General features: G+C 44.2%; 3 protein-coding genes and 1 long non-coding RNA gene across 22 annotated transcripts in view; 2 read left to right on the top strand and 2 right to left on the bottom strand.

Moving 5' to 3' along the window:
* The window catches only part of abi1a (abl-interactor 1a), a 42,010-nt gene extending 32,486 nt beyond the window's left edge, over window positions 1-9,524 (top strand). For 2 of the 13 annotated variants that reach the window (XM_061757868.1, XM_061757867.1), the window contains 6 exons: window positions 388-488; window positions 2,192-2,296; window positions 3,513-3,728; window positions 6,066-6,155; window positions 7,325-7,510; window positions 8,611-9,524. In XM_061757868.1, coding sequence (XP_061613852.1) covers window positions 388-488; window positions 2,192-2,296; window positions 3,513-3,728; window positions 6,066-6,155; window positions 7,325-7,510; window positions 8,611-8,786 — 874 coding nt within the window. In that variant the 3' untranslated portion in view covers window positions 8,787-9,524. Of the gene's footprint in view, window positions 1-361; window positions 489-2,191; window positions 2,297-3,512; window positions 3,729-6,065; window positions 6,156-7,324; window positions 7,511-8,610 lie in introns of all 13 variants that reach the window. The other 11 variants (XM_061757873.1, XM_061757872.1, XM_061757875.1 and 8 more) reach the window with 8 other exon arrangements.
* Window positions 9,525-10,343: 819 nt separating this feature from the next.
* pdss1 (prenyl (decaprenyl) diphosphate synthase, subunit 1) lies at window positions 10,344-16,057 on the bottom strand. 3 transcript variants are annotated; one of them, XM_061757888.1, is made up of 11 exons: window positions 15,843-16,054; window positions 14,984-15,045; window positions 14,168-14,279; window positions 13,956-14,086; window positions 13,734-13,875; window positions 13,543-13,654; window positions 12,679-12,788; window positions 12,484-12,564; window positions 12,161-12,274; window positions 11,992-12,072; window positions 10,344-11,250 (listed from the first exon to the last, which is right to left on the bottom strand). In XM_061757888.1, the coding sequence occupies exons 1-11, from the start codon at window positions 16,011-16,013 to the stop codon at window positions 11,110-11,112; spliced, it is 1,257 nt and encodes a 418-aa protein (XP_061613872.1). In that variant the 5' UTR covers window positions 16,014-16,054; the 3' UTR covers window positions 10,344-11,109. The 3 variants fall into 3 exon arrangements, with proteins under 3 accessions (XP_061613872.1, XP_061613871.1, XP_061613873.1); XM_061757889.1 differs by having other exon boundaries at window positions 11,113-11,250; window positions 11,992-12,088; window positions 15,843-16,057; XM_061757887.1 differs by having other exon boundaries at window positions 12,484-12,788; window positions 15,843-16,056.
* Window positions 15,921-20,381, top strand: LOC133470040 (uncharacterized). Its single transcript, XR_009785840.1, has 2 exons — window positions 15,921-16,057; window positions 17,259-20,381. It is a non-coding gene; the product is annotated as an uncharacterized LOC133470040 (long non-coding RNA).
* Window positions 19,091-27,275, bottom strand: nell3 (NELL (neural EGFL like) family member 3). 5 transcript variants are annotated; one of them, XM_061757858.1, is made up of 6 exons: window positions 26,958-27,275; window positions 26,207-26,262; window positions 25,541-26,075; window positions 24,151-24,704; window positions 23,734-23,800; window positions 19,091-23,658 (listed from the first exon to the last, which is right to left on the bottom strand). In XM_061757858.1, exons 3-6 carry the CDS (start codon window positions 26,037-26,039, stop codon window positions 22,136-22,138), a joined length of 2,643 nt encoding a protein of 880 aa, XP_061613842.1. In that variant the 5' UTR covers window positions 26,040-26,075; window positions 26,207-26,262; window positions 26,958-27,275; the 3' UTR covers window positions 19,091-22,135. The 5 variants fall into 5 exon arrangements, with proteins under 5 accessions (XP_061613842.1, XP_061613840.1, XP_061613837.1 ...); XM_061757856.1 differs by having other exon boundaries at window positions 19,091-23,800; window positions 25,541-26,095; XM_061757853.1 differs by having other exon boundaries at window positions 19,091-23,800.
* Window positions 27,276-27,988: the final 713 nt, after the last annotated feature.

Below are 27,988 nucleotides of genomic sequence, written 5' to 3'. Positions count from 1 at the left end.
AAGGGCAGAAGCGGCAGTCAAGCAAGGCAAAATCCAGATCTCTGACTTTTTACTTTTACCCGTAACGGGATTTATTTCTTCCTCTTCGCAGTATGAGCACGATTCAGCATAATATAAGAGGGAAAATACTTGTTTTTTGTGCCAAATTATTAAACTGGGGAAATATAAACAGATGGCAAACATTAATTTTTGTTTTTTCTTTACTCTTCTGTGCTTAAGTACATTTCAGATTCTGTACTTTTTGACTTTGACTTAAGTACAGGTGTTGAATCTGTACTTGCATTTGTCCCAGTCTATTTTGACACAAGTAGCTGTACTTTTACCTAAGTGCGGCGTGTGAGTACTTTTTACTACTGTTTAGTAATGTGATCGTGTGCTGCGTCTCAGCGGCAGCAGCGGGGGTAGCAACAGTCGGGAGAACAGCGGCAGCAGCGGCATCGGCATTCCCATCGCAGTGCCTACACCCTCCATTCCCAACTCTGGACCAGGTGAGATGTTTTTTTTGTTTGTTTTTTAGTCTATCGTGCATATTTTGCAATGTGGGAGGACGTCGGAGTGCCCGGCGTCCATGCTTGCGTGGGTTTTCTCTGGCTACGCTGACAAACTTGGAAACGCCACACAGGAATGACAGAGGCCGGATTTGAACCCTCATCCTCAGAACTGTGAGCGGACATGCTAACCAGTAGGCTGCCATAAATTGGAAAATGCTAAGAAACGCCCCATTTCTGCTTCTATTTGAATAAACTGCACGTTTTTAGCTCCCCCCTAATATGAAGTATGATCATAAAGTGTGGTGTAAAGCCTGTTTACCCGACAAGGATTATGCAAGAGCCATTGTGGACGGCGCAGTATAAAGAAGTTGACCAAGCTGCATTAAAGCGGCGCGATGCAGCACGGCGCGGCCCACATTGGGTGGGTTGTTTCATCGCAGTCCCGTGTCAACTTTGTTGAGACGCCTCGCTTGAAAAGACACTTTGGGTTCCTGTGACCGTTGCTATGGAAACACTCAATTCCAAAGCTACTTCAAAAATGACCGAGGGCCTGATTTACTAAGATCCCAAATTACAAATTGCGTTAAATTGCTTGTTGAACACGTCTTCAGCCTTTAAATCATTCTTGAGCTCCGAATAGACCGCATGGCAATATTTTTTGTTTCTGGCATTTCAAAAATGTTTCCGCGAGCTGAAAAGATGCGTTCTCCCCCCCATGGCCTCCCATTCTGCCTGTGCCTCCTCCTCGCCATCGTTGCCCGTTTACACCTGCCTTTTAGTCCACGCAAAATCGCCCACTGCAATTTGTCTCGGGTTTGATGAATCACATAGCATGTGCCAAATTCATCGATTTGCATATACTCCTCCCAGTGTTCGGTAAAAACGCTCAGTACAGTCGTCTCTTCCAAGTTTGATTTGTTCCGCGACCGGGTGCATCTCAAGTTCGTGTTTCAGCATTGTAATTCCAGAAGAAAAATTATATATTATACTGATTCATTCAACACAATACTTTTCAGAAGGACAATTCCAACCTCATTTACATCATACAGTCTTTTGACTGTTTCTGATGTAACATTCTTCATTCATTGATAAAATCATCAAAATAATAAATAAAATCCTCATAGTGTTCTCTATTTAGTGAATCTGAGTTTTTGAATTGAACTACCGAAATACATTTTCTAATTCCAATTTATCGAGCTGCACCTGTATCAAATACGTTTTCCCCATTGAAATGAATTGAAACGCATTGCACCCTCCCCAAAAAATACTATCAGTATTTGTTACAAGTTTTTAATCAAGAAAAAGAGCTAAATCATTAAAATCAGTAAGTGGAAAGTCTCACTCACATGTAGTAGAGTACATTTGTGCGTTGTGTGCCTTTAAGGGGAGCGGCCTAGTGATTGACGTCAGGAGCCACAGTCGTGCGGTTAATTTATGATGCTGTCTGCTTCATGCTCCTTGCGCGTCTTCTCCTTTTGCATTTGTGTGCCAGACTGTGGGTCACGTTCAGTCAACGGCTGAAAGTGCATCGACGACTGTGGCTCTTGTTGCCCACATGCGAGGGTATCACGTACCTTAGTTGCTCCATTTTTTTGTTTTCCCCCCACATCACTCGAGCGACGGCAAATGTTTAGTAATTTAGGCCCCGAGTCTCCTGCTGCCTCGCCAATGTTTAAAAAAGAAAAAAAAACTCTCCACAGTCCCATTCATGACATCCCCCCCAGGTGCGCCTCCACCGCCGCCGCCGCCTCCTCCTCCGACCGGGCTCGGACCTCCACCTCCACCCCCTCCTCCTCCTCCCATAGGTGAGACCCCGGATTTCGTGGCTGTCACGGTATTGGCAGGTGTGCCGGATGGAGCCGGATCAGTCCTCTGAATCTTGGTGGCGGTGGCGGTGGCGGTGGCGGTGGCGGTGGCGATTCTACTTCCATTTCTTTGCCTAACAAACAACTCAGAATGTATTCCTTGTTAACTTTTTCCCAAGTTAAGCACTGGTGCTTGAGCAGCTTCGTTTCCTTTGAGGATTCGTGACAAGAAATGACAGAACTACGACAAGGATTTTTCTGAAATGGACTATATAGTTGACTAAAAAGGGTACTAAATATCACGTCATAGTGATTTGGAAGTCGGAAAGGAGTGAATGATTCCGAATGCGGCGACTGCGTTCGTAGTCATTCACTCATTTCTGACGCCCGATTCACTGTACAGTGTCGGGATTTTTATAAAGTGGAATATACAATTGATTTTAGACTGAACCAGTTAACCGAATACTCCCTAATCTCTATATTGAGTCTTACGTCATCAGTCAAATGAATAATAGTTTTGGGACACTACGCACGCGCGGTTAATTTCATCATGGCTGTCGCATGATTACAACGTCAGCTTACAGCTTCTGCAATAAATATGGAACAAATTGTGAATGTATTTTAAAAAAATAATATAAACAAGGCACATTACGTATATCCGTCCGTGTTGTAAAATATTGCTTTACTTATATTGATGATATTTTCATGAATTTAGCTCGTGGCTAAAATGAAACAACACCCCGGAAGCGGAAAAAATGCAATGCATCACGGGATTTATTTGATTTTTAGGGACTGTTGTTGCTCACTACTTTTCAAGATGCGTTGTGGGATCAATTCAGGGCAGATTCATGTCATTTTTAAAATTGTATTTAGTATCATGAAACCACTTTTTACACATACGCTGAAGTTATCAGAGAAGTGTGTGGAACATGACAAAAATGTGTAAATAAAGGAAACCCATTTTGATAGACTTTTCAATGTATTGGTATTAGTTATAACTTTTATAACTGTTTTTTCCTTACAATGTCATTTAAGCACCTGCTCTGCTTCCTCGTGATTGGTCCCGTCTGATTCTAATCATGTTGTTCACTGTTTTGGGTCTGCCCCTCTCTCTTTTTCTCTCTGGTCTTTCCATCTTTCACCTTCCCACTTGCTCTCGGGGTGTGTTTTTTTTTTTTTTTTTTTTTTCTCTCCCCCCCCCCCCCCCCCCCGCCAGTGGTGGCTCCCGGGCCGGGTCCGGGCCCCGCCCCAATGTCGCAGTTCGGCACCATCTCGCGGCAGATTTCACGGCACAACCCCGCCAACTCGTCGGTCTCCACGGTGTCGGCCACCGGCACCTACCGCCGGGCCCCGTCCGTCACCTCGCAGTTCTCCTTTCAGCAGCAGCTGCCTCACGTTAATGGAGGCACGCCCGCTTACAGCCACAACTCAAGTAAGCCCCGCCCCCCCTGTAGTATAGTCTGGTACAGTGATTCTCCTCTTGAGGGTTGGGAACTGCTTAATTATTTTCTATTTATGGCCTAGATGTGTTTTTCATACTAAGAATTACTATATTTATGACTTTGATCATGCGTTAACGTAGATTAGTAATGATAGACTACAGCACATACAAGTTGGTCCAGTTTAGCGGAGCAGCGATTAATTGACAACTATTTTGATAATCAATTCATCCTTTAGAGCCATTGTCCAAATCCTCACATTTCAACCTCTCAAAAATAAACATTCTCTCATGTCTGTAGTCCCCCATTAAAGCAGACTGACTATCTTCTGTGTTGAATCAAACTTGCAAACATCTGTTTTTACGTTGGAAAGTAACTAGTAACTAAAGCATAATCAGTTTGTTTGTGCATCTTCTGCAGTCAAATAAAAATATCCAGTTTTTAATAAAGGGATGGAATTAATTAAAAAAATAATTGACCTATTAAAAATAGTTAGTTGCATCCTACAGAGGGAACACCTTCTCTGATTGTGACAAGTTTCAGTTAAAAATATCCACCAATAAGCAAAATTCCCATGAGTTTTCCAAGTTGGCATGTTGAAATTACCGTCAGGTTTCTAACGGCACTCTCCGTAAAAACGCCGCTTAAATCGTGCAAATTATTTGTGAGAGGAGCAATTTAAGCGAGTAGAATGGACTTTACTAATCAACAGTTTTTCGTGAATGTATTTATTAGGATTTTAGAGGCCTTCGAAGTACTCCATCCATCCATCCATTTTCTGAGCCGCTTCTCCTCACTAGGGTCGCGGGCGTGCTGGAGCCTATCCATGCTGTCATCGGGCAGGAGGCGGGGTACACCCTGAACTGGTTGCCAGCCAATCGCAGGGCACATAGAAACAAACAACCATTCCCACTCACAGTCATGCCTACGGGCAACTTAGAGTCTCCAATTCATGCATGTTTTTGGGATGTGGGAGGAAACCGGAGTGCCCGGAGAAAACCCACGCAGGCACGGGGAGAACATGCAAACTCCACACAGGCGGGGCCGGGGATTGAACCCGGGTCCTCAGAACTGTGAGGCTGACGCTCTAACCAGTCGGCCACCATGCCGCCCTTTGAAGTACTCATTCTGTCTTTTCTTTAGAAAATTCCACAAAGATGGCGGAGACAGCTCTTAACACGAAATATTTTCTGCCACAATATTTTTAAATGGCATCGATGTGGAATGTGCGGCGCCAAGTGGAGACGGCAGTTTCCTGAGCGAGTCCGAGCGTAACGGAGGCGTGACGATCAGAATTACGAAGTGTAACAGCCGATACGTGCTGTTGTGGTCGCGTGTGCGGTCATCCGATCGCCGTGTGAAAGTGCGCCTTTGCTGAGTTTTGCGTAAAGGCAGGAACCGGTATATACGCTACACGTGTGTCGCAATAAAGGACAATTTCGTGGGAATTTTCTTTTTCAGTCGTTCAAGTAGTGTATTAGAATATTTATACTCTAGATTCACTAACTTTTTTGTATTTTTGTCATTTTGATGATTATCGCTTGCAGCGAATGAAGACCTCAAAATTCACAATCTCAATTTTATGAGAAACTCAACTCAACTTCATATATAGAGCACTTTAACAACAACTGCAGGTGTGACAAAGTGCTGAACATGAGATTGAACGGAAAACAGAAACCACAACAAAGATTATAGTCAAAGAAAAAATAAAGGGCTCCCTTCACATTGCATTTGGCATACAAAACAATGTATTTAAATGCCAAAAACTATTTTTATGTCTGATAAATCTGTATGATCATCCCATGAGGGAAATTAAATTGTCACAACAGCAAAATTCACACAAAAACATTCGCATTAATAATGAATAATAATTGATCATGTAAACCAACAAAGTACAAACAAAAAACTTTCAAATACCTTTAAATCGAATTTTAACAAGAAAAAAGAGCGATTAAGTGTTGCATGTTGGTATATGGAAAGTAATAAATATAGTCTAATTGTGCCACAGTAATATTTGTACAATGAGTGTAAAGTGTAAATATAATGATAAATGATAATAAACCCAACATGTAACCATGTATGAAAGTAAATGAAAGAATTTGTGTTATGTCACATTTAAACAACAAGTGCAAAAATATCATCAGATGATTTCCACTTTTGGAATTGAATTCCCGAAATAAATGAAAGTTGAATTTACGGAGACGCACGAAGAAATGAATGGGACCTTGTTGCGTTTGCTCGGGTGGACGGCCTTTCTTCTTTTCCTCTTCGGGTGACTGATTCTTTCCTTCTTTCTTTTCTTTTCTTTTCTTTCTCATTCCGTGTGTCAGTGTGCGTGGCGCCCCCTCCCCCTCCCCCGATGCCCCAGCTGACGCCACAGATCCCCCTGACTGGCTTTGTGGCCAGGATGCAGGAGAGCAGTAAGTGTCGAGCCCGTCATTCATTCACACGCGCCCCATGCTCTCTACTCCCAGCATGTATTGCGCTCTCACAAGTGCCTCGTAGTTTCCCTTCGGCACGCTTTGCAACTCTGTGACTGACTTTGCAATCGCGTTTGTTCCAAATGATGCTTGTTATTATTATTAGTTCTTATTTACTGCCACACTGTTCTGTCCGGACGGGAATGTAAAATTACTCTGGCGTGAACTTGAAAGAAGATGATTGGCCACCAACTCCCTTACAGGCCAAAACATTAGGTACACCTGCACATTCATGAGATCCAGTTTAAGAGCTGTTGTTTTCAAAATCTGATTTAAAAAAAAAAAAAAAAAAAACTGGTATATTTAATACAGCGCATTCTCATTGCAGGTGGCCTGTGGGTGTGTAGTTTGTCTCATGAAAAATGTCAACAGAAAGATATAAACGTTCCAAATAAGACTATGAATTATTGTATTGAAGATTTAAATGATTAAGATAGCTAAAACAAAATAGTGTTCCCCGTGAATAGCGAAAATCTGTGAATAATTGACACTCCCTGAAAAAAAAGATTTATAATTGCATGTAGATACCACAAAATGATGAAGGTTCCTCAACTCACGTCAACGTAGTTCTCTGGTACCGAGATGATATCAAAGCAATACTTTTTTTGTTTTGGCGTGAGCACTAAACCGCAAATTGTTTTTCGGAGGATGGGTAAAAAAAAAATTAAAAAAAATGGTGGAATTCGCAAATGCCCAAAAGCAAATATGCGGGGGTTACCAATGCATACAATTGAATTCAAATGCTTACTATTTCTGAATTTTTTTACTTAATTTAAAATTCAATTTTTACAGTGCAAGTAAGCAAGAGATTTTTTTAAATTCACACCATTTCATTGAATGGTGTGGAAAATGTACATCTATAACCTGCTGTCGTCCTTGCATGGTAGCTTGCATGATTAGTAGCGATGGTTTCTCAGTAGTATTTTGGTCCCATCCCATGAAAAACAAGCACATTTGTGGAGTTTTTTTTTTCTTTGCTAAAAAGAAAAAATACTGCCAAAATGCGTTTTTTCCTCTGATTCGCATGTCGATTGCGCATGTGCGTCGTCGTGCTCGCAACCTCAAAGCGGGCATGTCGTTGATTGACGCGGTTGTCGTTCGCCCCGCAGTCTCCGACGCCCCGACTCCGCCCCCGCCGCCGCCCCCGGACGACGTGGCCGTGTTCGACGAGTCCCCGCCGCCGCCGCCCCCTCCCCCGGTGGACTACGAGGAGGAGGACGCCTCGGTGGTGCACTACAACGACCCCTACGCCGACGGGGACCCCAACTGGGCACCCAAAAACTACGTGGAGAAAGGTTGGTACAGGGAATGGCGTGTCATGAACGCCAGAGTTGTAATCTTGACCGCAACCTTCATCGCGGGGGATATGTGATCGACACACCCGTGATAAAATCTGCAATATAGAGAGACCGGATCACACGCCTTAAACACATTTCAATTTAGGAAAACACACTTTTTAACGAACCTGTTTATTCCTGGGATACGTTCCAGACCGACCCGTGATAGGTGAAAATCTAAAATATAGAGAAACCATATCAAAGTCACAAACACACAAAACATTTGCAAAAATATATAGTCAGCTTTAAAGCATTAGGTAGTTGGTATCTAAAAATATGAGACTATTACACTGAAAAAAATAGAAGAATATTAGACAAAATATTAAAAGTAAAACAAAGAAATTGAAGGATAAGTCCAATAAATCCAACCCCACCCACAAAAAGAGATTACACAAAATATGTAGTAAACAGCGGCACGGTGGCCGACTGGTTAGAGCGTCAGCCTCACAGTTCTGAGGACCCGGGTTCAATCCCCGGCCCCGCCTGTGTGGAGTTTGCATGTTCTCCCCGTGCCTGCGTGGGTTTTCTCCGGGTACTCCGGTTTCCTCCCACATCCCAAAAACGTGCATGGATTGGAGACTCTAAATTGCCCGTAGGCATGACTGTGAGTGCGAATGGTTGTTTGTTCCCATGTGCCCTGCAATTGGCTGGCAACCAGTTCAGGGTGTACCCCGCCTCCTGCCCGATGACAGCTAGGATAGGCTCCAGCACGCCCGCGACCCTAGTGAGGAGAAGCGGCTCAGAAAATGGATGGATGGATGTAGTAAACAAAACTAAATATTTGACCAAAAAAAAAACATTAAAATAATCTATATTAGGAAAAAATACAAAGATATTAAATAAAAGACCCAGTCTGATGAAACAATTAGAAAAAGTACAAAGTATTTGGCAAAAAACGCAAAACATGAGACAAAAATAAACACGATGAAAACTTAAAAAAAATAAAATACGAACTTAAAACAATTTTCATCCTCTAATCCTGGACAACAAGTGTTGCACAATAGAAGTAAGCCCAAGTACTAGAACGGCTGGCAAATGTTTGCGCTTGTGCCCGCCAGTGGTCGCCATCTACGACTACTGCAAGGACAAGGACGACGAGCTCTCCTTCATGGAGGGCGCCATCATCTATGTGGTGAAAAAGAACGACGACGGCTGGTACGAGGGCGTCAGCAGCGGCGTCACCGGACTCTTCCCCGGAAACTATGTGGAAAGCATCATACACTACGCCGACTGACCCGCCGTGACGCTAACCTCGACCATTAACCAACTAAGACAGCAGCGTGCACAATTAGCCAACGGTAAACCCTCCGCTTATCTGCAATATAGCGGAGGCGCCAACAATAAACCGAGATATAGCGGATGTCTACAGGATTTTTTTTAATTTTTTTTTATAAATATTCTGGGCGACATCAACAGTTGATGTGGTGTCCAAAGATGGGGAATTTTTTTATTTTTTTAAATATTCTGGGCGACATCAACAGTTGATGTGGTGTCCAAAGATGGGGAATTTTTTTTTTTTTTCCCCAGTCGGCGGCATTCTCTCTGTGCTGTAAATTGGTTTCAACTCAACACTTCCTCCATGAGAGAAAAAAGAAAAGCATGCCAACCGTCACAATATTACCTTCAGTTTATGATTATTGCCATTATGTTGTAAATTTATTCACCTGTTTTTTTTGTATTAATGTTGAATCACTGAACCTGTAAGAAAATTCAGAAGATTTCAGGGCCTCAAAAATGACTTTCTTTTCACACATCAGCATCTTTGCTTCCAACTTTACTTCCGGGTTGCCCTTCGGTTTGGTTTTGTCGTGCTGCATTTACACGGCTGGTAAAGCGTTCCACAAACAAACGATTAAGTTAGTTGCTTAGCAAAAGGTCTTGCAAGTGTAAAACTCAGGATGCCAACCCAGCCTTTTTATTTGCAGGCTCGTTTTTTTAATATATATATATATATATATATATTTTTTTTTTTTTACAAAATTCACAGAGCTATATCTTCAGAACAACGCTGTTGATGAACTGTAAAACCAAGTATACCAAAAAATGTTTAATTATAGTGACCAGAATGTTTCGATTGAATTCACAAAGGGTGCTGCGAAAATAGCGCCGCGCTTTTCGGAACTCCCAGGTGTCTTGAACGCACCACCAGCGAACGTGTTTAGCACGTATGCAGTTAGGATAGCAGCACGCATTCTTTTCGTTGAGTAATTTGCTCAATAGGTGCACTCGGTTGTTTATTGGTGTACTTTAGTTAGCCGAATGCGCTATAAAACCCTTGAAAAGGGCCGGTTTTGTTGCGTTTTTACAGCGTCTTTGCCGTAACCCGTCCACACGGCTTCCTGTTTGTTTTGACCTTTCAGACGAGAATAAGGTCACGCGGTTGGGTCGCGATGCATTTGGGGATGCTCGGATTTGAGAAAAATGCCAAACCAGGGAAATCGGCCAGTTTACAAACCTTCAACTGAATCCGACCACGTCAAGCCAACATTCCGTGTTCGACAAAAAAAAAAAACAATCGACTTTAAACGAGCAACTTATTCTTACCTCTTAATGAGCGGCTATGTTAAATCCTCATAATTTTCACTCAGGTGTTTGCTGAGTTCTCACATCGTCTTGTATTGTTTTCTTTTATGTTCTTCATATTTGCTTTTTGTGCATCAAACAAGAAAATCTGCCCCTCATTTGTATGTAAAATATGTTGATTAAAAATGTATGTACAGCCTTTTATAATAAACAGTTCTATGTACAACAAGAAGCATGTGATGATTCGTGACCACAAACACACACTGGGGATGTTTTGAAATTAAAAAAGAAAAAACTAAATGTGTTTATTGAGCAGTGGTTGCAGATGTTAAGGCCGTCATTGTTACACTGTAAGATTTCAATTGCGGACGGATCCGGGCAAGGAATGACTACACAGTACACACATTTGCGTTACCGTTACAGTACGTAGCGACATACTTAGCTCAGTGCTTTGCCATCATTTCACTGATTCCATGCGGAGCATTTAAATAACCATCAACACACATTTTTGGCCATGAAATAGATGTAATGTGTGCACTAAATACACGAATATCATTCCTGGACTTTCTCTAGAAAGGTAAGGTAGAGGAAGAGGGTTCTGGCAAGATTGCGCTCCATTTGCTGACCCAGACGTCCAAGTTGTGCATAGGAATGATGTTAAATCAACAAATTAGAATTTTGTGCACAATGCAAGCTACATGTGGCACAATTTAGCAAAGTAGCTACGAAATGCTATTTGTAGCAACAATTTAGTGTTTGGTGGTCACACTTTGGAATTTTATTATTTTTTTTGCACACTTTATATCTATTGTGGCCACAAATACAAATGTCATGTCTGGAGTTCCGTGCAATTGCCAATTGGTGAGGTAAGCCGGTAATAGTGGCGTCCCGAATAATTACCGCCGCTGCATACAGCACCGTATATGAGGGTACCTAATAAACTGTCAATTGTGTGACGCTACTCGCTTTTTGTGTCGAGGTAGAAAGAGACGTCATTGGCGGAGTTTCGAAGTTAATCCACCGTGGCGGACACGTTACTTGTCCCGGGCGAGCACCATGTGAGTGAGCGCGATGAGGGCGTCCCTCTCGGCCGACGGTCGTAGCCTGCTGACGTGTCGGACGGCCTCCTGGCAGTAACGGCGCGCCAGGAAGTTGGTCTGCTCCACGCCGTCACTCTGCTCACATGCACGCACATAAAAGCGGTCGTTGTATGTAACACACACCGCAATAGGTGAACATATACAATTATTAAAAAATATTTATTCAACTAAACATGTTTTTAAGACTTATATATTTTATCCTTTATAATTGTTTAGTAAAACGTTAAATGTTAAACAGTTTCTTTTAATGTATTATTACATTTTAATATTCATTCATGTAAACCTGATGAAATCATTGTTTTATTTTTTTATAATTTAATCTTAAGCATTTAATAAATATAAAGAAAACGTTAAATTGTATGTGTAATATTTGGTAATTCTCATTTTTGTATTAGAATTATTTTAATGTAATGCATGTAAAATTTTGTCATTTAAAAAAATATAATGAACCAATTAAAATAAAACGACAAACGTAAATGCATAAGTTTAATAAAATTGCTCTTAATTTAATTATAACCAACAATTTAATGCATTAGCAAGTTAAATGTATTTTAATACAATTCATTCTTTTAAGTTTTATCTACAATTAACAATTTAATAAAATAAACGTTAAATGTAGAGAATGTAAAATGGGGGATTCAAGTGATTATATTTTAAGTCATTTATATTTGATTAGAATTAATGATGAAGAAAATAACTAAGACATTAAATTAGTCAAATATTTTCTATTACATTTTGTTGAGTGAGATGACAGAATCAACAGACTTTAATCATGGTTAAAAAAAAAAAAAAGAAAATGCGCCGTATTTGCCGTACCTGTATGACGTAGCCCCATGCCCGGTCGACGTCCCCTTTGGAGCTGAAGCGTCTCATGATCATGGCGTGCAGCTCCGGAAACTGTCAAATACGTTGACTTCATTTTCATTTTCAAAATAAATGCTCCATGCCAACGGTCAGGTGGCGTAGCTAGCGGACAAGAGCTGACCTGCTGGCAGGCGAACAAGACGGGTCCCGTGGCCAAGCCCAACTTGAGGTCGGCGGCCGACGGTTTGCCCAGCTGGCTGGCGCCCGCCGTGAAGTCCAGTACGTCATCCACCAGCTACAACAAACAAACCAAAAAAAAATCCAGATGAACTACTTGATGGGCTTTTGCTACTTTTCTGTTTCTGCTGCGGAATGTATCTTCAAAAGTACTTTTTTGAAAGTACCGCTGTACATCTTTTTTCAGGCACTCTACTTCTCACACTCAAAAGTACTGCTTTGGATTCCTCTTTTTTATACTGTGTCTCTATTTCTGGGGGTTTTGACCTGAAAGGCGATGCCGACGTTCCTGCCGTACTGGAACGCGATCTCATGAATGTCCGGGTCTGAACTGACCAAAATGGACACCTGGCAGGAGAAAATGAAACAAGGTGTGAAAAGGACACAGACGGGCAATCGCTCGGCGGCGTGTCGGTCCGTCTGCCCGCTGTCTGGGGCGTTGTGCAGACAGAACGTACATACTGCTTTGCAACTGTTGGCGATGAGGCTGGCCGTCTTCTTGAAGGTTTTGTCCAAGTAGTGCTTGAAGCGCTCGCTCTCGTTCTCCTTGGAGCCCAGCTGCATGAACTCGCCTGTGTACCACACACAAACACTTTCAACCAATCATTCTGCAGTTCATAACAGTTGCCAAGTGTCTTGATAACATGAAGAAATGGTGCCTTGAGATCCGGGTTTAATTCACCCTGTGACCACGCCTGTATCTCAAATCATCTTTCCCCATTTGAAATGAATGCAAATGCAGTTACAGTGGACCGCTGCTCTTTGCGGAGGATATCGACCGGGCTTGACCGTGAATAGCAAAAATTAGCGGCTCATTGAGGCCCATTATAATTGCATTGATAAAAAATACATACATTTCTTTTAAACCCCAAAAATTCTACAATAAGCAGGGATAAACTACAAAGTATTTTTGGGGTTGCCCCCCCCCCCCATGAAAGAGAGAAATAAAAAGAAAAACAAGTAACAGATGCTGAACTGCGAGTATAAAAAAAAAAGTATATATATTTTTTTTTTTTACATTTTTGGGGGGATGGGCAAGTACCGAGACCAGGTATCGGTATTAAGTCAATAAATGGCTTGAGAAATCAATTCCGACTTAATTTCAATGTCCGTGTATTGCCTTTGATGGAAACATTGCCTCCACCAACATGGCCGCCACGTAGTCACGTCACGTTGCCGGGCTGCTATAGCGCGCTGGCATATGTCGTCTTCATATCTTTGCCCTTGACTACTAATAATCGGCATCGGCTCTGAAAAAAAACGGTCTATCGCGAATCTCAAGGCACCGCCGTCTTCCTTTCCGGACTTTTGTCGTGCGTGTTTTACCTCTGACGAGGTCCTCGGTGACCTGCGCCAGCACTTTGACGACGGCGATGTCACCAATGCGAGCCAGCGCCGTGGAGGCGGCCGACAAGATGAAGTCTCCCACCAAGATGGCCTTCGGGCACACATTGCGTCAAACAATCAAAACGCGCCTCGCGGTTGAGACGCCGACCGGAGCGCCGTTCCCCGCACACCTTCCTTTCGCCCCACATGTGGTTGATGGTCCGCTTCCCTCGCCTCTCGTCCGAGCCATCGATGACGTCGTCGTGCACCAGGCTGGCCGTGTGGATCATCTCCGAGATCATGGCCACGGCGCGCTGGCCGGGGAGCAACTCCCTTCACAAGCACACGAACCGCAACACATCACAAGCACAAGTCTCCTCCACTGGACGAGCGTGTGTGTGTGTGTGTTTTACCCCGCTCGGTTGCTGTGTATGTTGAGGGCGCGCGCCATCAGGATCACGATCATCGGTCGAATGGCTTTGCCCTTCCCGTCAAAGTAGTAATCGCACAAAGACTTGAGCTCTTCTTTGGACACAAAAAGCTCCTGGGACGAGATGGAAAACGTGCGTGAGCATGTGCACGTGTACCTAATCAAGTGGCCTCAGTATGCCAACACGGTATTGACCTTTTTGATGTCATCGTATAAACTCTTCAAGTCTTTCTGGGCGAGCGTGAAGGGGTCTTTGGGTTTGGCATCGCTGTGAATCGTCCGACAGGAACACCTCGGATACTTGTGTCTGCATGGCCCGCACGCACACACATGCACACGTTATTACTGTTGTCCACTTGAGGTGACCATCCACACACACACACACAACACAAACACATGCCTTTTGGGCGTGTCCTGCTTGTGTGACGTGAACAAAAGCTCGTGAACATGGTGTGAACGGGCAATTTTATGGGTTAACCATTTACACGATTCATCACATTCACGGTCCTGCAATGTAGTAAGCAAAAAGCATTATGGGTACCCAGAATTCATTGCAGTCACGTTTTGAACTACAGTACTGTAGTTGGAGAAAATCACGCTAAACGTTGCTCTTTACTTACATTTGTTCCTGTCGATATTGTTATGAATGTGTGCATTAGTTATTCGCCGGGCTAAGGTTGGTATTTATGAATTTAGTTCAGAACTGTGGCTTGTGTTTTAAACAGTTAACATCTGGTCATGTCCTTTGCACCCTAAAGCAAGTTGGCGATTTACCAAATGTATGAGTTGCGTATACTCATTTTATTTTTCCGTAAATCATTGCTGTCACATTTAAATCATTTAGCCTATAAAGCCGACTGTATGAGCGAGGGGTAGAAACTGCGCTACAATGACCTTAAAAAAAATATCTGGACTGCACTGACTCACCAATAAAAGAACCACGATATAGCGAGATATTACTGTTTTTACAGACAATAAAATAAAATCACATCAGAATCACACGTGAGTCACCTGGCGAGAGATGTGCACGTTGACCTCTGGAGGATCTTCTTGTTTAATTGTAAATATGGCAGCTGCATGTAAAAAAAAATTATAATAATTAATCAAAAAATAATTGGCATCAGGTATCTCCATGAACACATACGTATTATCTATTGGATACTTGAGGAAATGACATTAGCAAACACTATGTAATAAATAATCATTTAAAATGTAGTATGTACATTGGTACGGTGTCACACATCAAAAGGAAACATCTCATAAATGTAAAATATTAAAATATTTTAAAATATACAAAAATTAATCATTGTATTTTGTGTAATTACATAGTCAGCAGGCATCTACATGGGTACCAGTATCTACTATCTGTCTGAAAAGTCACAAGCAAACATCCTGCAATTAAATCATTTAAAATAATGTAACAATCAATAAAAATGTTTCACAAATACTATATAGAAATAATTATAATAAATCTTTGTAAAAATCCTGCAAAACTTCAGGAAGCCCACTTTTAATGTGGAGATGCACGATCTTGTAATATTTTTTTACAATTGAATCTCAAAGTTTGTAGTCAATTTGACTGTATTACTTCACATTTATCACTCACCATTAAAAGAAAAAAAAACTTACAACGCAAATGAGACTTTTTTTTTTTTTTTACTGTAAATGTGAATGAATGAAGTTAGTGCCTTTTACAAATGTAGCCTTCGGCAAAGAGTCTAACTTCTAATGAGAAATGTTTTTTTAAATAGAGCAAATGATGACTCGGAAACTCTTCCGTGTTGAGCACATCCAGATGACTGACTGCCTGGCGGTTCCTCGTTCTGGAACCTGCAGGTGACCTTCCTTCCTGCCACCCCGGCACACTCACCTCGTCAGGCCGCCACCGCTTGCAGGACGCCCGCCCTGGAGACGCGGCGGCCCCGGACGCGGACCTGAGCCGGAACAAGTGCCACTCGGCCTCCCGTAAACTCGCAGCGGCGCGGCTGACGGTCCACCTCAGGCATCGCCGCCACAGTGGGCCGGCCGCCATGTTTGCCATGGCAAAGGGGGGCGGGGCTGCGTGCGACTCGGAAGCGGAAGTTGGTGAGGGACGTCACGCGGAATTGTCGGTTACGTAGACATAAATCATATATCATTGCGCGGTATGTCCGCTGCCGTTTACAGTCTGTTTGTTACATTGTTACTGTGATGATAAATATTGACACTTATGCTATACGTAGTATCATAAATGAATTGGGCACCTTCTCCGATCACGTTCATAGATCGGAAGACGAGATACGGCAGCGCGCTGGAGCAACCCGGCGAACCGACGTGCCAAGGTGGCGGCCATGTTGGAGAGGTCGACGATGCGTGGACATTTAAATTAAGGCGAAACTTGCGAATTTCTTAACTAATTTCAGAATCATCTTTATTTCGCCAAGTATGTCAAAAACACACAAGGAATTTGTCTCCGGTAGTTTGAGCCGCTCTAGTACGTCAACAGACACTCAATTGACTGAGAACACTTTTGAGACAGTCACTGAGCAATAAAAGGTTGCTAGTAATCTGGTAATGCCGGTACAATTTTTCTCTAGCAATGAGAGCAGTTTGAATGACTAATAGAGCAATAGTCCGGTGCAATGACCATTGTGCAAAGGGTGCCGAGACTTCGGGCGGTGTCATATCTACGTTATTTATTTCTATGACCGACCACTGTAACACATCTAATATGGCGACAGTGTCGACGTACGATTCAGTGTGTAATAGGGACCCTGCGTAGAAATTGCCATAACATTTTATTACAATCTTTATCTTTTAAAAAACTCAACTTTAAAGAAAACAAAATAGTCAAACAGACAATATAGTCCTTCTCATATACTTAGGATAATACAATAGATGAGCCAGGGACGATTTTAAATAAAACCACTTTCTGTTTTAAATAATTTAAATATGAAACTCGTGTATTGTCTGGTTTCATTCTCAAAAAAATAAGAAAAATAGGTTTTCAATTATTTTAAAATTTTGATTTTCGATAGATTTTAATAATTTTGATAAAAATGGTGAACGTATTTTTTTAGAATTCTGACATGTGTGCTTAAAACATCTTTTTTTGATTGGTCTAATGTGATATTCTAATTTGCTGAAACACTGAATTTTCGGTTTTCATTATCTGTAAGCCATAATCATCAAAAATGAAAAGAAATAAAAACTTGCAATCTTTCATTCGGTGGAATGAATTTATATAAAATAACAGTTTCATGTAGTGAAATGATTGACAAAAAATATTGCACTTTCTTGCTGGCAGGCTTGTCGTCGTCAGATCTCAAACATCTGCGGTGGAGAACGAGTTTCCAATTGGACTTGCGAGCTTCCTGTTCTCTCACCAAGCCCCCATGCCCATCCCCATCCCCATCCCCATTTGACGGACCACAGATGCCACAGCTGCTTTCAATCTGGACAGGCCACAGAAACAAGGCCTGATTTTACCATCTTTCTGACTCGCAGGCGATCATGTGATCAGTTGAAGAGGAAGAACTGAATTATTGTCCAGGTGTCCACTCTCCAGAAATGGAAGCCACATATGTAAGTCTCCATCCAGTCTTAACTGTAAAGTTTTGAGCAAGTCCCAAGTTAGTGTGGCAAAGCTGACTCTATTATTGTCTTTTCAAGTAAACGCATTAGCGACATTCAGGTTACTTCATATTTGACCAGCTATCGGTGAGCTAAACTGTGACGTTAAAGTGGGACTTTGCAATTTAAAGAAAAAAAATAAACAACACTTTTTGATCATTTTCTGAATTAATAACATTTCTGCTCAACGGGTTTATTTATCACCTCTATTTGACAAATGGCAAACTATCTTGAAAAAAAGCAGATTTTCAATGCAGTTAAAGTCAAGTGAAGTCTTTCCTCAGTTTTAGCCAAGCTAATCCAAAGCCCAGAAATTGGTAACTTAGATCTACTGGGAGTCAAGTCATGTGACTGGAGTCCCCCTCCTCAGCCCCTCTGCACAATTTTTGACTGCCTTCTAATTGCGTCCACATGTCGGGATGAGTCACGTCTGCAATTATGACTCGGAAAATAAGAGTCGGGAGGAACCGCTGCATCACCGGTTCGTTGTCAAAAAGATACAGGTTCTTTGGCCTTGAAAACATACACACGTGAGATGTAAAAAACAATGCGCACAAAGTCAACCTGAAAGTAGAGGAAGCTTATTTCCATATTCCCTTAATGCTTCGTTCAACAGCACAAAGTATAAATATGAACACTTACAAAAAGGAGGAACTAGAAAGGCTCTCGGTAGAGCGCAGACCTCCGTCAAGGTCAAACAAGACTGAATTGTTCATTGATACACACCTCTTTTATATGCATGAATTTTTATAAAATCCATGCAATATTAACTGCGAAAATTAAGACAAATGACGGGGGGAAAAAACATTGAATACTTTCTTGACACAGCCCTTAAGTTTTGTTTACTACGTTAACAAACAAAAACAAAACAATGAAATGACAAAACCTGTTTTTAAAATGTTTACTACATTCCATGAATATAAATTGTCTTTATGGCATTATTTAAAGCACCTTTTACTTTATACCACACAAATACATTCTGTTTAATATGTGCTGGAATGAAAGTATACTCATATGCTGTCAAGTGGGCGGCCAAGCCACATGAAGCGATGGAACGAAAGGTTGTGATTGGCTTATGTAGCTGGGTTCATGTGATTGAGCTTAGCCCCAGTTTCAATTCCTGGTTCAACCACCAGAGGTCGCCAAACCAAATTTAGATCATGAGTATGAGTCGCAGTTCAAGCATAAGTCTTCTTAAAATCTTAATACTATTAAACCCCGTATCATAGTAAACAAACACATACTGACGTCAACAACTTATAACCATTTGTTTGATTTTATATCCTTGAGATAATTTTGATGTTCTCTTTGATGTTATAACTGGGATGTTCTTTTGAGAATCATTGATAAAAAGTACATCAAGCCTAGTAAGGCTGTTATACATTATTCTTACTTTTGTATTACTATGCTTTGGAACAGCTTTTATGCAAAAACTGTAACCTGTGTAAGATTGTCTCTCTCAGGCAACGCAGCACAAGATGTACTACAAAGGACAGAACGAACCTGTTGAATGCATGAGAGAATTGTATTCACATGAATGTATATACGTTTATTTGACATTTAACATATACACATGTATTGCAGATTGCTTAGAGATTAACATGGTGTGATGAAATGTATTGGTTGAGTTCAAGACAGGCGGCACGGTGGCCGACTGGTTAGAGCGTCAGCCTCACAGTTCTGAGGTGCGGGGTTCAATCCCCGTCCCCGCCTGTGTGGAGTTTGCATGTTCTCCCCGTGCCTGCGTGGGTTTTCTCCGGGCACTCCGGTTTCCTCCCACATCCCAAAAACATGCATTAATTGGAGACTCTAAATTGCCCGTAGGCATGACTGTGAGTGCGAATGGTTGTTTGTTTCGATGTGCCCTGCGATTGGCTGGCAACCAGTTCAGGGTGTACCCCGCCTCCTGCCCGATGACAGCTGGGATAGGCTCCAGCACGCCCGCGACCCTAGTGAGGAGAAGCGGCTCAGAAAATGGATGGATGGATGGAGTTCAAGACATGAAATGTGCTTGAAATTGAATGTATTTACTGAGAACCCGCAAGACATGAAATGTGCTTGTAGTTGAATGTATTTACTAAGAACCTATTTGGGTGAGCAAATAAGAGGTCAAGTCAGGATAACGCTGAAGTGAAAGTGAAAGATACTACCACTCTGGTCACGTCAGGACACTCTGAAGTGGAAACAGGTGCTTCCCACTCAGGTCATGTCAGGACACTCTGAAGTGGTGATAAAAAGTAATAGCGAGGAGCGCGTGTCAGAATATGTAAACAAAGGATTATTTTAGAAAAGGGAGTTTCTGAAAACCAAGGTTATAAAAGCCTCACACGCTGATAAACGGGGCTCCTTATTCTCTAGAGGATAGGGAGACACAGGCTCTTTTCTCTCGCAATGACAAGGGACATGCTGGCAGGAGGAATTCATCAGGCTACTTGGAATAGCACTTCATTTTTGAATCTTCCTCTTTAATTGGGTAAGACTAAAAGAATATTATAATAAGGTAACTAATAGAACCGCCATTGACGTTGCGTGGATAGGGAAGAGAGTTGGTCAGCTGTCCAGGGATTCTTATATTCCAAATTATCTTATTATTAATTGGCATTATGGCTCCATAGGACTTGATCACTCCTTAAAGCTCACTCAAAAGGTAATACTTGTTTTATGATTCATTACTTTTAAACTACTTCTACTTCTTTTCATTTTTGTTATTTTATTGTTTACTCTATATTACAAACCCCTTACTGTCATATTATTATTTTAACCTTAAGTAATCAGTGAAATAAAAACCTTGCCTTAATTTTATTCTATCTTTGTCATTCTTATAATGAGAGTTGTCTCATTTTTATCACTCAACCTGAACGTTGACGATGCCAATAACACCGGGTCGTAACACCATCCAGAAAAGTAACTCATCTATATCTCTTCGGCTTAATACAAAAACAAATCCGTACGGTCCTAACAAGGATTGTTAAATTTACAAGTGCAAACGATTTTTAAGAGATGAAGCTGCTGTAAAAATGGAGTACTCACAATATTACCCTTTCACTCGGTGCGGTTACTCAACAAGGGGTGATAAGTGAGGGCAGATCGGATTGGCTCCGTAAAACTAAAGGCAGTTAGCACGCCTAGGCGAATTCATCTCGACACCGGCTTAAAAGCTCCCGTCTTCTTGCGCGTACGTCGTTGGAGACGGCAAGGGAACAGAAGGGGAGGCTTGATCCTTTAAACGGAGAGTCGGTCAGGACATTTCTCCCGTTTAGTCCTGCGGATAAGCGAAATCTGACAATGTGTATAAGTAATAATGACCTTTTAAAATGAGCAAACAAACATAGATCATTAATCAATACATGTACAACACTTGAATTATTCCATACCTTGAAAAACACACACACACACACGCACACGGACAAAAACACGCACGCACACAAACACACTAACATGCACTCCATAAGACAATTTGGTCACTGCTCAACCAGCCGAAGTACGCCGAGTAAAAGCAGTACTTCACAGTAACACAAACAAAAACTACAACATGGCATCATCCGCAAACGTTGAATGGAGGCAACTGGACTATTGTTTGTTGAAAACCTTTCACCTGTAATCCAAAAGGCTCCTTCAGTTTGAAATAATATTATTATGTTTTGGCGGTAGCCAGCGGGGCGGCACGGTGGACGACTGGTTAGAGCGTCTGCCTCACAGTTCTGAGGACCGGGTTCAATCCCCGGCCCCGCCTGTGTGGCGTTTGCATGTTCTCCCCGTGCCTGCGTGGGTTTTCTCCGGGCACTCCGGTTTCCTCCCACATCTCAAAAACATGCGTGGTAGGTTAATTGATGACTCTAAATTGCCCGTAGGTGTGAATATGAGTGTGAATGGTTGTTTGTTTGTGTGTGCCCTGCGATTGGCTGGCAACCGGTTCCGGGTGTACCCCGTCTCCTGCCCGATGATAGCTGGGATAGGCTCCAAGCACGCCCGCGACCCTAGTGAGGAGAAGCGGCTCAGAAAATGGATGGATGGATGGATTGCTGATTGGGATAACTATTATTTTCCTTTGTTTAACCGTGTCAGGCGATTGAGAACAGTTTCTCATTTATAATGCAGTGTCTTGGCCACGGACACTTCTACAGAGGACAATCAGAGCCGAGATTCAACCCTCTGGTCAGTGGACGAGCCCGCTCTACCAACTGAGCTGTAGCCGCCCAATAGATAGAAGTATGTGATGAAGAGTAGGGGCCCCAAGACAGAGCCCTGGGGACCACCTGTGGTGAGTGGGGACAGCTGGGAAGGGATTGATTTAAGCTGAATCAACTGAGTCTACATATCTCAGGCGTGGAGTTCCTTTGGAGACATGACGAGGTTAAAAGAGAACTAAAGAACCCTCTTCGATTAAAGGTGAAGCGTCTTCAACAAACAACAGGAGTCCCGTTGCGTCCCTTTAACTTTTGCGCATTACTATGACCTTAATAACTGACATTCTACACTGACATACAGTATAACATCCTCATCAGACTTGTAAGCCAACTTTGTGGGGAAAAGAATTAAGTGTCTCTGAGCTCACGTGGCGACCCAAAGAATGGAGATATTGGTGCCGCCCACGTGCGAAATCTGGTTGATGCGTCCGCGGATGCAGTCCAGGGTGACATAGACGGCGGTCCCATTGTGGACTCGGAAGGAGGCTCTCAGGCCCACGCTGGCCCACTGGCTGCCCTGTGGCATGTGTCCGGAAACCTGCTGAGCCACGGGAGTGGCCGGACCGCCGGCCCGCTGGAGAGTCACCTTAACAACGTTACACGAGTGGATTAGCCTCAGGTTCAAGGCGATGTTGGCAGTGCCCTCTTCCAGGAACACAAAGTTATTGCGGCTGTTTGGCTCTCCCGAGCGAGCCAGGCGGACCTGCTGCGAGTCCGGAGAGATCTGCTGGAAGGCGAGCGGCTTGTTGCGGACCGCTCCGAGTGGGAGGCCCGCCTCGGCCACGGTGGCGGTCAACGTGGACGAGACGGCCGAGGGGATCCAGATCAGGCTGAGAGTGCTGATGCCGGTGCCGTCTCCGAAATAACGGACGTTGCACTGTGACGGCGACGTGATCTCGAAGCTGAGCGTGTCGCCACCGCCCACGGCCACAGATCCCGCCAGCGTCACAGAGGTGTCCCTGTAGTTGACGCCCGTCTTGAAGGCCCTTGTGGCCTCCTGGGCCGTGCCGTTGTGGCTGGTGTAGGCGATCAGGAAGAAGCCCTCGCGGACGCAAGTGTGCCCCATAGCGTAGAGCGCCTGCTGGAGGTTGAACTTGACCACACCATTCTCCGTGAATCGCACGCCACGGTTGTCGTGCGTCAAGCCGATCACGTAAGGGTCGGACACCGACGTCACACGGAACGTCGGGCGGTAGTTGGACTGGTAGTGTACCAGCAGGGACATTTCGGCAGTCATGGCCACGGCGCCAGTGTCATGCGACAACCACAGCAGGCTCAAGGTAGGCGTGGCAATGTCGTAGACGTGGAGGTCCTTGCTCTGGTTGCAGTGCTGGTTGGGGCTCCTAAGGAGAAGACTCACAGTGTCGTTGGGCTCCACCTCTACCCCGCCACTGACGCTCACGGCCTGGAAGTACTTCCCGTCAGGCTGCTCCACGCGTACCCCACTGAGCTCCTGACTTTCCTCCTGCTGGCTGGTGTTGAACCTCAAGCCCACCTGGAGGAAGTTCCTGCAGCTGTGCTCGATGGCAACATTGTAGTCCAGCCACAGCAGCCCGTGCTGCACGAACGTCACCGGGCCGCCCTCGCTGGACAGAAGATTGCTACGCTCCTTGCTGCGCACGCTCAGCTGAAGCCCGGCAAAGATGTGGCCTCCAGACTTCCGGGCTGAGGGAACGGTGACGCTGGCGCTCCAGGACTGGGAGAGACGTGCCCCAGAGGGCGAGTCGCAGACTGAGTCGGTGACAGTGGTGCAGGGGACGACGACAGGGTCACCGTCGCAGTCGGAGCAGGCCTGACACTCCTGAATCTCTTGGTTGAAGAAGTAGTCGTGGCCACACAAGCCCGTCTCCGCTTCTCTTTGGGATGCTCCCAGACACCGGAAGCCTCCTGAGGCCCCAGGAGAAAATACCATCAAGTCATCGCAAAACAATTCCTGGTGGTGATTGTTGGCCGTTGACAAACCTGGAGTGTTCAGACATTTGACTCGCACGCCGCAGACGTTTGCTAGTTCGAGGCATTCATCTCTGTCCTGTGAAGCAAACGGTGAAGAGTAGACATTGCGAAGTGGGACAAGTTCAAGTCCTATTTATTTTTATGAGGAAACTGTAAACGGTGAACTTCATGTGACTGCTTGGTATTTTTATCTGAGGGGGTGGAACTTTGTCTCTCAGATTGAAAGTAAATTCCCTATGTGTATGGTACGCTCAGAAACTTCAACAACACGGTTATGATGATGATGATTGCTGATGCTGGCGGCTAACAAGCTAACGTATCTTTACTAATGTCCTCTACCAAAGTGAAAATGCAAAGAACGAATGATGCACGTAATATAAAGGCTTGCCGGAGGTTTGTCTTGAAGGTCGTCAACTCTGCGAGTACCTGGCACACGGTGTCCGTGGTGGGCGAGCACTGCAATATGAGGAAGAATCCTGGCGGACACACGGTGCACTTGTGGCACTGCGGCGGATCACTCCGGAAGTCGCAGTAGTGGTCCGGCTGGCAGGCAGAGGGGCACCCCGACAGCTGCTGCGGGAAACGAGCCGCGCCCGCCGCCTCCGTCACCTTGGCGTTCGTGTCCACCATGTGGACGGCGTTGTGCAGGTGGCTGCGGGCCTGACTCTGGAGGCCCGCGAGGTGGGTACGGAGGTAGCTCTGCAGCTCCCCCTGCAGGTCTCGGAAAGACGCCCGCTTGAGCACGTCGCCCAGGAGGCCGAAGTGGGCCTCGACCGCTTCCATCTGCTCGTACATGCCGCGCTGCTGCGTCAGAATGTCGCGCTGCTGCGACAGGAGCACCACCTGCTGGTCAGCCAGCTTCTGCTGCAACTCGCCGATGAGGATCTGCTGCGCCTGCAGAGCCTCCACCAACTTCTCCTGACCCTTAGCCAGCTGGAGGTGGAGGATGAGGGCGTCTTCTGATGGGACCTCATTTTCTCCTGGGTGAGGAAGCATCAGATTCATCAAATAATGCAGTCATTCGAAAAGCGTGGCGCGCCAAAGAATCACTGCCAAAGTGCAGTTCAGTTGTTCTCAACTTTTTTTTTTTTTAATCAGCTTTGGACTTCAGGTGACATTTTTATTGACTTATTATTTAAGTAGTTTTTTTATTTTCCAATCTTTAAGCGCAGTGTTGCTCAAACTGTGCCTAATATTAAAAATAACATGAAAAATAAACCATTTTACACATACAATATAATTAACTCCGTTTGTTTGTTAATTACTTGTAATTAATTACTTGTTTATTTGTTAATTACTTGTAATTACACTAATTAAAACGTCTGTGTGGAGTTTGCATGTTCTCCCTGTACCTGCGTGGGTTTTCTCCGGGCACTCCGGTTTCCTCCCACATCCCAAAAACATGCATGAATTGGAGACTCTAAATTGCCCGTAGGTGTGAATGTGAGTGCGAATGGTTGTTTGTTTGTATGTGCCCTGCGATTGGCTGGCAACCAGTTCAGAGTGTACCCCGTCTCCTGCCCGATGATAGCTGGGATAGGCTCCAAGCACGCCTGCGACCCTAGTGAGGAGAAGCGGCTCAGAAAATGGATGGATGGATAATTAAAATGACATTTTATTATTAAAATAAACAATTTGACATACCCACTTCAAAAATGTCAAATGTGGCTCTTTTTTTTGCCCATCCTTGGTGTAGAGAATAGAAACGAATATAACCCAGTTTTGGAATATTTAAGTCAGTAAAAACTATGAGTTAACTATAATATATAGTGCTCCAATAATTTGTGCATGCGTAAGTAAAAAATGTAATGCAAACCTGGTTTGATGTCACAGGTGAGCTGGACACCTAGAGGCGCATCACTGAGTTCTGAAGACTCGGGGAAGTCTCCCAGTAACTGCGCGGCTCTGTCGGCCAGATGGACCAGGGGCGGCGGCGGCGAGCTCTCCCCCGCGTCCCCGGCGGGCCCTCGGGGTCTGATGATCCGCAGCGGGAGCCGGCACTCCAACCCTTTGCAGTCCCGCGTCTGGTTGCCGGTCACGGGCGCCCTCACGCAGTCGGCGTCGCGGCACGGCGGGGCGACCGCCGCCGCCGCCGCCGCGCTTCTCTGCTGGGGACTCCCCGAGAAGGGGGCGTGATCCGGGCTGCCGGTCTGTGGGTGACGCGGCGGTCTGGACGACCCGCCCGCGGGACAGTGGTCACCGGTGCACGGTCGCGGGTCTCCGGTGCCGGAACACGAGCGGCGGCCCCCCTCGCACGAGTCAGCGTCCGCAGACGCCAGGACCAGTAGCAACAGCACCGACAACGTCGACGCCATCTCGCGTCACGGACGACGGGCCGGTGAGCCTGGGCCCTGCCGCCAATGGACAAAATCTGTGAGTAATTGACACCCCCAGAATGCGTCAAATGTACTGTAATTACTTATACATGCCACAAGATGGTGGGAAAGGACTACTTTTGTCTAAATTAAGCTCCTCAACTCACTTTAGCACCAAGATGCCACCAGATGGCGCCAAAGCACTAGTGTTGTTGCTTTGCCCCTAGCACAAAAACAGTGAATTTTCAGTTTATAATCGAATCGACAAATATGCAGCGCTGCATTAAGTTAGACTATCATGAGGATTTTTCTTACACAGCAAGTATAGAATCTGTACTGAAATATGGGATTACCTATTGGTTTGCTAATTTTGCACTTACATTCTAAGAATACAATCTTTAGATTCATAAAACTAGCGGAAAAATTCACCAGTCATGTAATACATCAACAAAAGAAGGTGAAAAAATCTTATCGGAGGACAAATGATGAAAGTCTGTCCGAAGATATAAGGTACCAACCGCTGTAAGGTCTAACGTAGCTTGGACTGAAATCAAAAAATGTGAAAAATAGTTGGGGAGTCTTGGGTATGTCCACACCTACGAACAGCCACCAGGCTCCTCTGACCCTCGTATGGACTTTGAGACTGGGACCCGAGTTCAAATCCCGGCCTCCAAATGAAACTCAAAACTTCTGCAACTCTCCTCAGCGGATTCAGCAAATCGAGCTGAACAAACACGGGGTGAAAAGTGTATTATCCGAATAATGTGTCATGCGGCGTTGATGTCTGCTTGTTTGTGTTTGTCCCTTTTACTCCCAGACAAATAAATGGCTCCTGAGTGAGGCGAATAAAGCGAAGCCTTGGAACGTTTGTCTCCCTCCTGCAGCAATGGCAGTAAAAGTAGCGAAATGTCGACTGACCTCGTTGCGCGTGCAGCCTCTTTGTTGAAGGAGTCGAGCATGAAATTAACGTGGCATCCTGAGCTGCGGTCGACGACTTCGCATCGGGTTTCATCGCCTGCGCCGTTAACCCTTCGGCTATTGACTGCAATGACGTCACATGCGCTCGTTCCTCAAGCGAACTCGTTTGTAAATTGTTAAGATCAGCAGCTTCATTACTTCTAGAATGTCACTCTCCTTTTCAAGTCAATTGCTTTAGCGGGATGAGCATATACTATTGGTGGGCAACTGAAGCCTCACGAAGCACAATCGTGCCGAAAAAGGTTCGAAGCTTCAAGGCGTCGGTGACGGTGACATCTGGTGGACAACCGAAGCCATAGCAACCTCGAAAGAGCACGATTGAAGCGATAATAATACAAGTTAATAATACAAGTCTGTATGGTCATTCGAGTGTTTTGTTCATTCATACCGTCGTCATTACAATAATATATGCAGATGCTTTCACCCATACTCTTAAAATAAATTCCAGATTAACCCAAATAATAAATGCAAATTATATTCAATGTCAAATGTTGGTTAAGGGTTTACTTAAAGCTTTGAGCTTTATTTCAAAACTGTACTAAAAGTCTCTAACAGGATTAGAGATCCTTCCTACTTTGCAAATGATCATGGTGTGTGAATTCAGAAACATTGTTTCGTGTGCGTGTGTGGTGTTTTGAAGGAAACCCTTTAAAGATAATGGTTTGTCATTTGGGGACTCACTTTCCTCACAACCCCATTTTGAAGCAGAACGATGCATCTCAGCTAGTATGGAGCCGAACCACGGAAATCTGTCAAAGCTGTCAAGCTGTCATTGGCTCAGAATGTGTCGAAACGCCTTGAGCCAATGAAAAGCTTAGAAACATTTTGAAGAAATGAAGCGCAAAGCGAAACAGCGAAGACGTTGAAGCTTTAAACGTCATCGGTCATGTGACATCGGCGTTTCCAATCACGCCGCTTCAGGAAGAGTCGCTATCATTTGCCCATCACTAGCATATACTGACGCGATTAGA

The sequence above is a fragment of the Phyllopteryx taeniolatus genome, chromosome 20, assembly GCF_024500385.1.
Source record: "Phyllopteryx taeniolatus isolate TA_2022b chromosome 20, UOR_Ptae_1.2, whole genome shotgun sequence".
Taxonomy (NCBI): Eukaryota; Metazoa; Chordata; class Actinopteri; order Syngnathiformes; family Syngnathidae; genus Phyllopteryx; species Phyllopteryx taeniolatus.
Note: the sequence above shows the minus strand (reverse complement) of the source record. Positions and strands in the feature narration are given on the sequence as shown.